General features: G+C 27.9%; 1 protein-coding gene across 12 annotated transcripts in view; it reads right to left on the reverse strand.

The window, feature by feature from the left end:
• Nucleotides 1-9,696: 9,696 nt before the first annotated feature.
• The window catches only part of LOC129920705 (protein pangolin, isoforms A/H/I/S), a 123,829-nt gene continuing 118,643 nt past the window's right edge, over nt 9,697-14,882 (reverse strand). For all 12 annotated transcript variants that reach the window (XM_056002238.1, XM_056002235.1, XM_056002234.1 and 9 more), the window contains one exon: nt 9,697-12,825. In XM_056002238.1, coding sequence (XP_055858213.1) covers nt 10,722-12,825 — 2,104 coding nt within the window. In that variant the 3' untranslated portion in view covers nt 9,697-10,721. The remainder of the gene's footprint in view (nt 12,826-14,882) is intronic.

Consider the following 14,882-nt stretch of genomic DNA (forward strand, 5'->3'; position numbering starts at 1 on the left):
CAGGCTTAAGACTAAACAAATTTAGCACCTGAATTATGTGTAAAAACACTACCTTTAATTTAATATAGAGCTAATTTTCTTCGACCAAATTTCGAAAATTGATTTCTTGCGGTAACTCCAATGTACATGTATAATGTACGTTAAAGCCTGGTACGCTGCTCGCGCTAAATTTTAGCTGAGATAAAATTCCCATACAAGTTATCGATAACTTGTATGGGATCCATTTTATCTCGGCTAAAAATTTTCGATAATTTGTATGGGAGCTAAAATTTAGCGCGAGCAGCGTACCAGGCTTAATGTGGGAAAATGTTGGAGTTTGGTTATAAAATTCATAAACCAGTTGATGTCGACGACCATGGTATAAGGAGACAAGGTAATATCATGCGCAGATAGTCAGTAACGACAACTGTCAGATGAAAGAAAAAAAAATGACTTCCTAAGTTTTTGACAGCTGCCCTATTGAAATATTATTAGGGTGTGTCAAAATGCTAAAGTATGGAATATTCAAATGTAATAGCTTTTAAAAGTTACATTACTTATCAAAAATAAATACTGCGTTTACAAATTTCATTTTAATTAATATCTTTGGCTCGCTCAAAATATAGGAAGAAATCGAAGAAATTTGAATTTTTAGAGATTTTTTAAATATATGTTTTTTTTAATTGCGCCGTTTGAATACAAAAACAAATATATTAAATATATATCTTTATAAGAAAAAACTTTTAAGCTTATATTAGTTGGAATTGAACACTTAGTAAAGAAGCTGCGAAATATTATGCGAAGAAAAAAAATCATTTTTTCATATAAAATCGTTTTTTTCCTTACAACTTCAACCGATTTGAGCGAGCCAAAGACGAACGATATTATAATTTTTTTTTACATATTATTAAATCTTATACCCTAATAAAACTTTTGACCACTATTACATTGCAAAATTAGGGTACTTTTTTTCGGCCATACAAAAGTGACACACCCTAATATACATAGTTGTTGTTGCTTTTAACTTTGACAAATCAAATATAATATTCTTATGACTCCATTTTGCAAATTTTGCACAGATACGAAGAAGAAAACGAAAATAAAAACTAATGATATTACCTTGTCTCCTCTTACCATGGCCGACAACCATCTATGGCGCATTGTGTTTTAATAAATCCATTTTCAAACTTTTGCTCTGACTTGTTGATTGGAGATTGGTAAAATTAGAATTTGTAACGAGTGACCAAAATAACATTTTCTTCTGCTGCCCCACATTAATTATGTGCATAAGAGATAACTGAACTAAATTGTCTGAATTCAAAATAATTCGTCAGAAACAACAGGTATACTGAAACCAAATGAGTACATGGCCTTATTCCTCCCTTCGATTGTAAAGAATAAGTTTCAGATTTTTAAAAAATGTTGAAGAATTATGAGCGCCTGGTACCATGTAAGATTATTTTTTTTCTTACATTTCTTTTAGTTCTCGTTGCTGGTCTCGAAACTGGTTTTGGCTTGTTATGAAAACGCGGTACAAAAATCACAAATCTATTTTTTTAAGATTTTCGAGAAAAAATCAAGGCTGGCTGAAAAAAATGATTTTCATAAACTACAAAAATTTCAAAAAATCTATTTTTATTAAGATTTTCGAGAAAAAATCATGAAAAATGATTTTCAAAATTTTTTTCCAAATCCATCGAGTTATACATTAAAAAAAAGGTCTCTTTAGACCCTATCAATAAATGAAAACAGTTCTCCTTACAGAGTTATTTTATTTCAAAGATTTTTTTTTTCTAAAATGCGGAATAAGATACATATCTGCAAAATGGGAGAGCTGATAACTTTGGCCCTAGATCTCGAAACTCTCCTTTTCATTTCATTGTTATTTATATCAAAAGCCGTGAGTTGAGATCTCATTTATGACTTAAAAATACATAATCAGTGAGTTTCACGTGAACAAGATTCCACCCGCCAAAACTGAATTTCACTTTTCCCCTATTGTGAGTTCCGGGCGAAAAGTTTTTCACGTCCGGACATCTCCCTTTACTTTCAACTTTTTTTTCCAGGTAATTTTCGAGGTAGGTAATCGACAGCTCTTCTGTCACTTAAATTTTGGTGCCGAACAAGAAACTAGTTTAGCGGAAAATGTAAATTCCCTTCGGACGAAACTCATGATAGCTTTTAAAATTCCGGGCGAACAAAAATATTCCGGGCGAACAAAAATATTCCGGGCGGAAAACATTAGACGTGAAACTCACGATAGGGCTAAATATTATGGACAAAAGAGCTTGTAATAAACAAGTGCATCCATTTAGGTATAAACAATTTAAATCTATTTTTTTTTTAGGTTTTCGAGAAAAAATCAAGGCCAAAAAAATAATTTTTCAAACACTTCCCCCAAATCCATCGAGTGGGACATCAAATGAAAGGTCTCTCAAAAACTTTATTCATAAATGAAATGAAAACCAAAAAATTCGAGGAGGTCTGGTTGCAAAATTATTTGCAATTGAAATATTTGTTTTGCATAATATGGAATCGCTGCAGACGAAATAACAACGCACAGTGAGATGCAAACGTCCAATCCTACGATCCTAACTGTACTGACAATCTTTGTTGGACAGAGTATAGTCCTCTGATAAAATAAATACACACATTTTTTACTCATAGTATTTTATTTTCATTTTTTTTTTGTTGAAATTTTGTTTTGTGTATATATTTATGTATTGAATTTTATATATATGCATATATATATAAGTACCTTTGTATACATGTACATTTGAATGCACATACACACATATATATAAAATATATATTTATTATTAATATTTAACCACTGATGTTAATTTTATAATATTTTTTTGAAATGTTTTTTTATTTTTGCATTTTTTGTACAACAAAATTAAACTTAAACTCATGATATTCGTATAACAAATTATAAATTACTGATCATTTGTCATCTGGTTACTCTCTTGTTCCTCTTAATGTGGGTTTTTATTTAAATTGTTGTTGTTGCTGTTGTTGGAGTTTAGTCGTAATAAATTCTGTAGGTATTATTTTTGTTATTAAATATGCATTACATTATTAATTTTTTACTTATTATTTTAACGGTTTTTGTGTAATTTATGTATTTATGCTAGTTTTCTTGCTTTATAAAGAGAACATATTTATGCATAAGTATATACATGTATTATATACATATATAATGCATACTCACAGTATGTACGAACCTGTTGATTATTATCAATTTAATATATAATTTGTTTTAATACTTATGTTTTTTTTTTGTTTGTTTTTGTATTGCAAAACGGAATGTGTTTCTTTATTTTATTTAATTTGATTTTTTTGTTTTTTTTTTTTTTGTAATGAACAATTTATTGTTTGGTTTCTATTGACAATACAAAATTATTTTTTGTCGGAGAAACAACAAAGTTATTGAGTATGTATATAGCAACATTACGACAACGGATGGGTTTGTTATTTTTTATTTTATAACTTTTACCTATATGAGTTTTCATTTCTATAAACAAGGATTAATGGAAAAGAAAAATGAAAATTAAATTAACCACAACTGGAGAAACAAATATATTATAACGAACAAAAAATATGTATTATATTTTTTTAATAATTATTTTGTAAGTTAGCTTTGGGATAGGTACCTTTTTTTTATTGGAAACTTTTGTCAAATCAACTTTGAAAAGAAAATCAAAGATTAGAAAAGGAACGGATATTATATGTTGGATTTGGTGTTGCAGCAAAACATCTTAGTTGTGGTACGTGGTAGGGGTCGCCACTTTCCAAAGAACTACACCCAGCGACAAAAATCCTTGCATTTATCTCCTCCAAACTATTCTGAATCATTTAGAGATGTTCGTTTTGAGAGTTTCTTTCCCTTCTCATATTATTTTTTCTACCTTACCGACCACTGAGCTGTAAAACGTTGAAGTGCACGTGTTTAACATCAAATCAACTTTAACTTAGAAAGATGTAGTTTCTTGATTTTGTGTTGTTTTCTTAGGTTAAATTTTTGTTGTGAAAATTATCAAATTACAAGGGCAACTTTCCATAAAAACCGTTAGTTATGTTTAGGATTCATAGTAATTAAAAAAAAGGAAACAGTAAATGATACATATCTCTGGAGCGAGTTTCGCTTGAAAAGTTCTTTAACTCGAAATTGAAAAACCTATTGCAAGTTTTAACCGAAAGGAACTATAGCATTTTTTTTTGCTGAACTAGTTTGAATTTCCCCACCAAAATTTAAGTTCAAAAATAGCTGTTGTCTCGCGCATTTCACTTGAATAATGTTCAGAGAAAACAACGATGATGAACAATCAAGTACCTATAAGAATATCCTCGTTCATCCTTTTTTTTATGATTTGCTGCTCCTTTTCCAGATTCTCATTAATTTATACGCATAAATATAAATACTAAGTAACAAAAACAAAAAAATAAAAAAAATAAAAGACAATCAAATAAAATAAAATTTAAAATAAAACTATTTTTGTTTATTTTTTTAAAATATGGAAGAATTCGTTTATAAGGCAAAAATTATAAAATCTAAAAAATAATAATTAATTAAAAAAAAAATAATAATAATAATCAAATTAAGAATTTTTATATCTTTCTTACAAGCTAGTTTGGCATTTAAGTGTTTTATTTTTTTTTTTTTTGTGGTACTACAATTTTTTGTTTTCCTTTTTTTTAACTGAGGGAATTTTATTTTTTTTTTTCTTTAAATTCATTAACATCAAAAACTTATTCAAGTGGTAAAAAAATTATCTCTCATAGTGTTTTTTTTTTTTTTTTTAATTCTTATGATGACTTTTTAACTCATTTTTTACTAAGTTTTTCTTTTTTTTTTTCATTTCTTTCCTGCTAACTTTAACAACACTTAGAAATATCTAAAGACCTTAAGAGTTAAGGATTATTTATTTAATCTTTTTCTTAATGTTTATCTGTAGATATCTAGATTTACAAATAATTATCAACTAAATATTAATCAGTATATAGCAGATTTCATTATTATTTTTAATATACTTATAAATCCTAGTTTTAAATATTAAAATGTGTTTTTTTTTCTTGATTTACTTTATAATTATATATATTTACATTTATTATGATTGATTTAATGTATTTCTAATATGCTTTCTTTATTTTGCACATAGTTACCTAAGGATGTGTATAATTTCTTTTTTTTTCTGTTTTCTGTTTCATGTGTGTGTTTGTGTTCTTTTGCTAAAAGTTTTTTTTTTTTTCAGTGCGCACTAAATAAAATGTATAACATTAAGTGATTATTAATAAGAGCGCAACATGCTCTCTCTCTCTTTTAATTTATGTCCAAGTAATCCATATTTGTTTTGAGTGATTTATGTATACCCGGCTGATTTATTTTTTTTTTGTAATATATGTATTTTGGATGTTAAATTTCTTATTCGTAATAAATCTTAACCTTGTGAGTAATTTAATTAAAATAACAGAGATTTTCCCACTTTTTGTTTTCGCACACTTTTTCTTTTTGATTTTTTTTTTTTTTTTAATACACGTTGATGTTAATTTATTATGTTTATATAAAACTAATTTACGGTGAATTAAAAAAGAAAACAAAACAATAATATTTATCAGAACTATTTGTAAATTCATTTCTTATTTTTTTTCTTAATTACTTTTTTTTTGTTGTATATATATATAAATATATATGTACAATGTGGCACTCATTCAATCCCGAACATAATTTCTTAGATACACATACAAATTGTATTCATATTTACACACATTTATTATATGCGGTTCTTCAGAATATATATATATTTTTTTATATTACACACATTGCTGCTTTATTATTATATTTTGTTTTTAATTTAACATTTTTAACTCATATACGAGTTATATATATAATTATATATATGATATACCCTATACATTGTGTATATGAAAATTCACATAAATACGATTATTGTGTGTGTGCAAATTAATATTTTAGTATTATTTTATTTTACAAAAAATTTATGTTTTATTGTTTTTTTTTTAACAAAATTCAAGCATACACAAATTCACATTCACTCAGCACATAAACATACATAAGACATACATATACATACGTACAACACACACTCTTAACCATAAGAATGTAAATAAAATTCGGTTTTGGTCGCGAACACTCCTTTTACTCTCTCTCCCTAAAGTAAATTTTAAAAGGGGTTTTCTGTTTTTTTTTTTTTTGTTAATAATACAATTGTGAAAAACAACAATTATGTTTTAAATACAGTGGGTCACAGCATACATGATCCAGTGCCAAAAAAAAAGGGTTTGTAAATGAAAAGGGTAAGAACAAATAATAAAGAAACGTTGGGAAAATAATAAATTGTTTTTTATTTAATTGCAATAATTTTCTGAAAGATCGTTGAGCCCAAATATTTAATTTTTATCATTTCAAAGCCAATCTCATTTAAGCGCTTTGCACTTTAAGCTGCAAACTACAATTCACAAATTTTGAATTTTAAATTTAGTAGTTTTTAACTTTTATAAAAAAAATTAATAATTTACTCACTCCCTTTTATTTTCATTAGAAATTGATTAAAATTGTTAAGGGTTTGCCGTTGAGGCTCATGTGCAAGTCATTTTGTAACACATATGAATCAAATCCTTTCCAGGCAAAAAAAAAAATGACGTTTTAAAAATGTTTCTAAAAATATTTTACAAAATTTCACAAACTTTTTCTGAAATTCGTCAATTTTTCTATACACACACCTTTTGACTTGTTTTTCTCTTGCTATGACAATGAAAATGAGTTTTTGCTTTATCTCAGTCTCAAAGAAAGTATTGAAAAAAGAATTAAATTAAATAATTGAAGAAAATATTAGTTTCTTTTAAAATCTGGTAATACGACACAAAATTAACAAACCTACCAGAGAATATAAAAGTGGGTATATTTTTGTTGCATATTAATTTTTTAATATACCCAAAAATAAATTTTAAGAAACATGAATCAAAAGGCACTGCATTAAATAAGTTGCGATCTACTGTGTATGTATGTTTATATTATATACAATACTTCACCAAACATTCTGAAATTCACTAAAAAAAATACTCACAAAACCTACGATTCACTTGGGTAAAATCAACCAAAACAAAATATCGAACTTTATATACCTACATAAATATTAGACTAATTCCAAAAAAAAATATTTTTTTTTTGTTCATAGTTATATCGAATATATTGTTGGAAATGACGAAAAAAAAAAATACTGTAAAAGTTTCATCGCATCGCAAATTTCTATTTCCCATATGATTTACGTGGGAAAGATCGTATTTTTGAGTTTGGAATTTTATAACTTTTTAATGGTTCATAAAAAAGGCTTTTTTGTATAAAATTGAAGGTTCTACAAAAAAGTTCTTAATAATTTTTTTTTATTCGTTTCGAAGTAATTCAACTTAGAAATATAAAATGCAAGTTTTCCTCATTTTTTTTTCCAATTTTTTGACGAAATTATTCGGTTTTTAAACAAATTTAGCAAACTTTTCAATTTGTTTGTATTCTCCGTTTTTTTTTTTGGTTTCACAGATCCTTTTACTTGACTGTCAAACTCCTAATACTATCATATTAGAATTTTTCAATAAATTCAAAAATTATTCATTTTTTCAACTAAAAAGTATTTTTATTAATTTTTTGCGTCGGTTTTTTTTTTTAATTTTATAAAAGCAATTTTGTATAGCGTTAAATTTTTTACAAGAAAATGATTAAATCTAGCCTTTTTGATGAACCATTAAAAAGTTATAAAATTCCAAACTCAAAAACACAATCTTTCCTATGTAAATCATATGGGAAATAGAAATTTGAGATGCGGCAGTACTTAATATTAATATTAAGGTCTGTAACTTTTACAGAATTTTTTTTTTTCGTCATATCGAAAAATATTTTCGATATAACTATAAACAAAAAAAAAATTTTTTTATTTGAATCAGTCTAATAAATGTACATATACATGTATGTATATTATATTTGTTAAAAAAAGAATTAAAGTGATTTGAAACGTTCATTTTCGACATAATACATATTTGTTTTTGAGAGCTTTCATTCCTGAACTTTGAAAACACACACAAGTGAGTTGTTAGCTAATAGGGCAAATAATTAAGTTTAAAATGTATTAGATTCATACATTAAAAAAACAGTTTTGAAATACCTCGGACTTGTGTGATAACAATTTACAACTTAATTTTGAGTCTAAACCTGTTAAATTTGATATCGTGTTTCAATGATTATATAAAACAAGCTCTCAAGCTACACAAAGATTGAATTGATATCGACTCAAAAACAATATTAAATGTTAACATTGTTCGTCTTGATAAAAATAAGAAAAAGGAAAGAATGAGAAATTCGAAATAGTTTTCTACAATTAAAATTTAAACATTGCACGTAGGTGAAACGAAGTAGTGAATCGAATCGCAGCATTATACACGAAAGTATCCATACATATGCAGGGTGTACCATAATAAGATACGAACAATTGAGGGGCTTAAGCTTGGGTATATTCTAAGAAAAAAATTGTTCCAATGTAGATACTACTTGGTAAGTCTTTATTTTTAAAAGAAATGTTATTCTTTGAAAATTAATTTAAAAAACGTTGATATTTTTTTTTTGGTTGCTTAGATAATAATTTTTAAAGCTGATTTCTCAAAAAAATAATCCTGAAAGTCAAAAATTATTTATCAGGGTAAGACAAAGAGGAACAGTCTATAAAAATTATAATCTGAGCAACGAAAAAAGATGTCAACATTTTAAAAACTTAGTTACAAAGAATAACATTGGTTATTATTAAAATAAAAACTTTTATCTACCATTATTAACAGAGAAATTATTATAAACATGAGTAAAGGAATGCCAAAGTAAACGTTTTCTTAATTCATTGCTAAGTGGTATGAAATTTCTATTAAGAGCGTGTTGCTGTAGAACGATTTTGTTTTCTTAGAATATACCAAAGTATCAGCTCTTAAATTTACGGGACACCCTGCACATAATTATATACAAATGCAAGCATTATAATGTAATCTAAAAGGTGGCGCAAAAGCCATCACGATGTTAATCAATGATTCATTCATATAAAGATGTAACGTTAAAAAAAAAACAAGTCAGAATCAAAAATGATGAAGTCTACACAAATTAAGGATTTTTCCGAAATACGAGCAAGTTGACAATACCAATGATCACTTTTATGTCACCTTGAAAATTTGTTTTTTTCTTTTTTGTTCAACTTAGTATATACGCAAAATTAATTTTGATTTGATTTAAATATACAGTCTTATTTAAATTGGCATTTCCATGTTTTCCATTTCTTTTCTTCACTTCTAGTAGTTTTGTTTTCTCTTTTTTTTTTCTTTTAAATTTGTTGTTTTTTTTTTACATAAATTGATAATTTTGTTTCTTAATTTTAAGGTAAAAGATATTGTAAAACAACTAAGAAAATATATAAATATTTTATTAAATATGGCAGATCATAATTGTATGTGGCACACTTTGTTTGATTTGTTTTTGTTTTTAATTTTTTTTTTTCATTTAAATATTTTTATTCAAAAAAACATAATTTTTTCTCTTTATTTTAAAATTAAAAAAAACTATCGGCCCTAGCGAGGTAATCCGTCGGAGGCGAATCGAACAGTTTTTATATTTCGTATGAAATTGGAGAATTTCCGCTCCGACAGATTACCTCGCTGATATGATATATGATTTTGTGAAATAAACAAAAACAATCGGGCTTTTATATAACATTATCTTGGAAATTTAATATGTTTTTCTTTTTTTTGTATAGACATTTTAATTCAAATTAAACGTTTCCAACAGTAAGTGTGGTTAAAAAAAAATCAATTATTAAAATTTGACTAGAAAACAAATTTGAAATTTATTTTTTCCCATCAAACTCAAATTAAAGTGTATTCCCATTGTAACGGGCATGACAAAAACAACTAATTGTTTCAATCACTCAATAAAATAGCTGATAGTTTTTTTTTTTTCATATGTTTAGAGATTGATTAACTCTACATTTTATTATATCTTGCTTCATCACAATAACGCAATTTAATATGTCAAGCGAATTATATCCTTTTCAAAATTTATTGTGATGAGCTGATTTATACTTTTTAAAGTGATTTATATAAAAATGGGAATTGTAAAACATAGATTTTTGTGTCACACCCGTTACATTTGGAATTACTCATCAAACTAAAAGGTATATTCCCGTTGTAATTGGTGTGACAAAAAATGAATTATTTCAATCACTTAATAAAATAGCTTATAGCTTTTTTTTATATTTTTGAAAGATGTAGCAGGAATTATTTCTTAATTTCAAGCTTAAAACATCTTTCTACACATTTAGAGTCATTTAGGTACATACTAATGAGAATGGTAAAAACTAAGATTTTGTGTGTCACGCCCATTACAAATGAATTTACTCCATACAGCTAAACGGGAAATCGTAATTTTATGTATATATTTTTTTTTTAAAAAGAATTGATTTCCAAGCTACGACTTGATATTTGAATTTTTTTTTATAAAAACAAACAAAAATAATTAAAATGCATTTCAATCTTATTGTGTGTGACTTTTTGACTTGAGAAGGACGAGGAAGAAGCTTATGAATAATAAATTCTATAAATTTAAGATCTGCCAATACTGCAGCAATTATTATGGCTTTTTGTTGATTTATATGGACGATAGCGATGACGGTGGCGGCATCTGCGAGAACGGCGTACTGTTATGTTACACTTATTGCTCCACTTTCGCCACCATCTGAAGTCCGATGATGTGTTGTAGTGGCTGTTGTACCAACACCAACACCAACACCAACACTACTGCTATTTGTTTGTTTTGTGGTTACAACATGATTGTTGGTGCCATTATTATTTGCTGAAGTTGAACTATTTGTTAGAGAATTAGTTCCTGTAGAAACAGTTAGCGGAAAATGATGACTGAAGTGTTGTAGTTGTTGACTTAAAGCGAATGCGTGATGTTGGGAATGCTGGTGTTGTTGTTGTTGTTGTTGCTGTTGCTGCTGCTGTTGCTGATGACTGTGTTGATTATGACTGGAGGTAATGGAAGCATTTGGGTTCGAGGCTGATGTTAAAGAGCTAGAACCAGATGCAGATCCAGAGGTCGTGTGCAGCTGATATTGGTGTTGTTGTTGTTGTTGTGTTGATTTCATTAAAAATGAAGAAGAAGAAGACTTAGATAATTGTCCCGAAATAGGAATTGTTGGTGAAGAAGAAGAAGAAGATTGTGTTGGAGGGTTTTTATCTGAACATAGATTATCGGATGGCGATGGACTAGCTACTGTATTTTGACCAGTAATAAATGATGATTTAGCATATGAAGCTGAACTTCTTGATATTCCAGTTAGAGTATGTTGTTGTTGTTGTTGTTGTTGTTGTTGCATGTGGGTAGCGGTAGAATGTTGCTGTTGATGTAATCCCATCGAATTTTGTTGCTGTTGCTGCAACAAAATCATTGGCGGTGAATTATTATTATGAATATTGTAATCACGCTTAGTTAATTGATTAATACTGAGCGGATTGTTGACATCTCGAGGATTTGCACCCACAGGATTTCTTATGGCCTTTTCGAAAAATATCTCTGACGGCGATGATGACGCTGACGTAACATTACTACCGCCCTGACATGATGATGACGAGGACGACGATGAAGATGATGAAGACGACGACGAGAACGAAAGCGAAGATGTTAGCGAAGAGGAATTGGAGGCGGCCGCTGCTGCTGCAACTGCCGCCGTTGATCCTCCTGATCCAATGCCCGATGCTGCTAATGATGATTGCACGTTTTTATTTGTATTAGACTGAGGGGGCAAAAGTTTACTGTCTAATTTCATTTTGCTATCGTCTTCTTGGCTTGAATTTGTGTTCGTGTTGGAAGAAATTGTTGAAGTAATTGCAACATTGCCACTGGCCGAATCATGTTGTTGATGGTGTTGGTGTTGTTGTTGTTGTGTTTGTTGTTGAGGAATCATTGAAGGTGGCTTCGTATCGGTTATACTCGAATTTGAATTTAAAGTTTGATGACTATGAGGAGGAGTCATGCCTGATTGATCTCCCTGAGACTGTGGCCCTATTCCCATAGACGCTAAGTGACCCAATCGATTGCCTATGTTGACATTATTCAATAACGATTGAACCATGCGATCTGCAATCGATTTAACTGATGGAAGAGTTGAAAAGGATGGGCTAGATGAAGACGTTGCTGTCGCCGCTGCGTTTTGATGTAACATTTGATGAACTGCTGATGCGGAGGGTATATTATTGCAGCTCGCATTATCTGCCGCACTGCGGCTAGTATCAATAAACATTGGTATGTGATGTTGTTGGTGATGATGCGGCTTTGGCAGAGGCGGCTGTTGTTGTTGTTGTTGATGTGAAGCGGGAGAAGAAGAAGATTGATGACTTAGAGAGTGATGTTGCTGATGATGTTGCTGCTGCTGCTGCTGAGTGCTTGACTGATGTTGTTGTTGTTGATCAGTTGATGAATTCGAGTTCGATACGCCACTGCTATTATTACAACCATTATTATTATTATTTGGATTTGGATTCGAAACTGCATTCGGTGTTGATGGACTAGTAAGCAAATTAAGTGGACTTGCCAAGCTTGTCGATGGACTTTGCAAACTAGACAATCCACTCAAACATCCTGGGCTTGATAATGACTGATTTAATGATTCACTATCGTCATCTGGTGTTTTTGCATCATCAACACTACCACAGCTACCCAGATTATCATCGCTCATATGATTATCTAAATCATTGTTATCATCACCGTCCACTTCCATATACCTTATACATTTTTTCTTGCGCCTAAAGAAATATCAAAAAAAAAAAAAAAGTTTCAATTAGTAAACATGTATGTAGTTAATGAAATAATAATAGTTTTATTTCTTAATTATTTTTTAATAAAAAAAAACACATGCAAAGGGAAAAAAAATTCTCACAACTTCTATATAAAATGGAGAGTAAAATAATATCCATTTTTAAATATTATAAGAAAAAAAAAAAACCAAGTTGTAGCCACTCTTAAAAGCAGTTAAAAATAAAATCGGATCATAATTTCAGTGCAATTTTACGTTTAGCAAGCAGAAATTCTTTAAGGTCTAGAACAAAAAAAAAACTGCCTGATTTGTGACAAAAAAATATATTCATACATAAACCAAATGTTGTCAAAACACAACTTGTGACAAAAAATTCAAAAAAAAAAAAAAAAAAAATACGAATCGTGCTTTAATCTCAAAAAAAAAAAAAAAAAATAAATAAAAAAAAAATGCTGAGAAGCGTTTTAATTCTTTTTATTTTTTTTATTTATTTACAGAAAAAAATTATTCCAGACACATAAGACATCAACGTCAAAAAATAAAACATCGAGATTGATTAGAACAAAAATGAAAATATGAAGAGAAAAATAAATAAAACCACATTTTTTTTTATTCAAAACGGAAAAAAAACATCAATCAGAAACATCAAAAAATAATTTTTTAACAAAAAAAAATTAGGTTATATAGCAAAAATATTATTAATCAATTTTATTATTGAAGGATGCATGATTTTAGAATCAAAAAAATGTGTCAAGATTTCGCATAGATGTTGTTTATTTTTTTATTTGAAATTACAATATAAAATATTTCTAAAACGAAATATGTTTAAACCACCTTAAAATTACAATTATTATCACTGATTATAAAATGTATTGTTTTTTTTTTTATTCTTAAACATCTATCTTGGAAAAACCAAATGTAAAACAAAACAAAATTCCAGCCAAAATTTAAATCTTATGTTTTTTGAAATGATTTTTTTTGAACTTCAAAATATAATTTTATTTTATAAAGTGCAGATTTGTCTTTGAAGGCAGACGACGTAAGAATAAAATTCAAAAAAGAATATTTCGTATACAGAAATGCCGGTGCAAAAAGTAGTGCGAAAGTTGTTTTTGGCATTTGGGTGAATTTCTCGACAAAAAGCCAAATTTTTTTTCTATACGTGAAAATTCAAATTTTCATATGCAATTTTTTTAATTTAATTTGGAAAAGATGTGCCATAAGTGAAGGTTTGCATTCATTCTTAATGCATTAAGTTTTGTAGATTTGCTGCAAGGACTTGGACCTTGGAAACCATACAATTTCTTAGTTGACTTTGTATGTCTGTACGTGATTTTTTTTTTTTACTTTTTTTCATAAGAGTTTCAATCAAAAACTCTGCCAGTTGTGCATGAACTTATGACCAGGAAGTATACTTTTTTTTTTAACGAAACTCTTATAAAAATAAGAACTGGCTGTTACCAAAATTATTCGTTCTACTTTTATTTTGTCGTGGTTGACAATCCTTAAAAAAAAAACTTTTTTTCAAACGGTCAATTGTTTTTTTTTTTTTTAGCACAATACAAAATAGCCACCTACTTTATGGTTGGTTTTTCGCATTCAAAAAGTCAGTAGATGATTTCTTCCAACTAATATTTCAGCTTCTTTAAAACCTTACAAAAGTTACATTTAGTCCAGTTTCTATGTAAGGCTTTTTAGAAGCTTAACCTTTTTAAACTAGTTGAAAATAAAGAAGCAATTGGTTTTGAGCCGAGATTATATGGTGCAAGAAATTTTTTCTATTTCTTATACAAATTTAAAAATTTTTCTCTCAAAGCAAAAAAGAAAAAAAAAGAAGAAAAAAAAAACATATACAAACAACTATGCTTTTCACATTGATTTGATACATTCTAACATCTAACATCATTCATATTAACAAAATACTTTTTTTTTTTCAATTAAACAATAAATAAATTAATTAAAGTTTTTAATATTTAGTTTTATATATTTATATCAACAAAGTTAACAAAAAAAAAATAGTTAAAATAATTCATATAACAACAACAA

Source organism: Episyrphus balteatus, chromosome X, assembly GCF_945859705.1.
Source record: "Episyrphus balteatus chromosome X, idEpiBalt1.1, whole genome shotgun sequence".
NCBI classification, from domain to species: Eukaryota; Metazoa; Arthropoda; class Insecta; order Diptera; family Syrphidae; genus Episyrphus; species Episyrphus balteatus.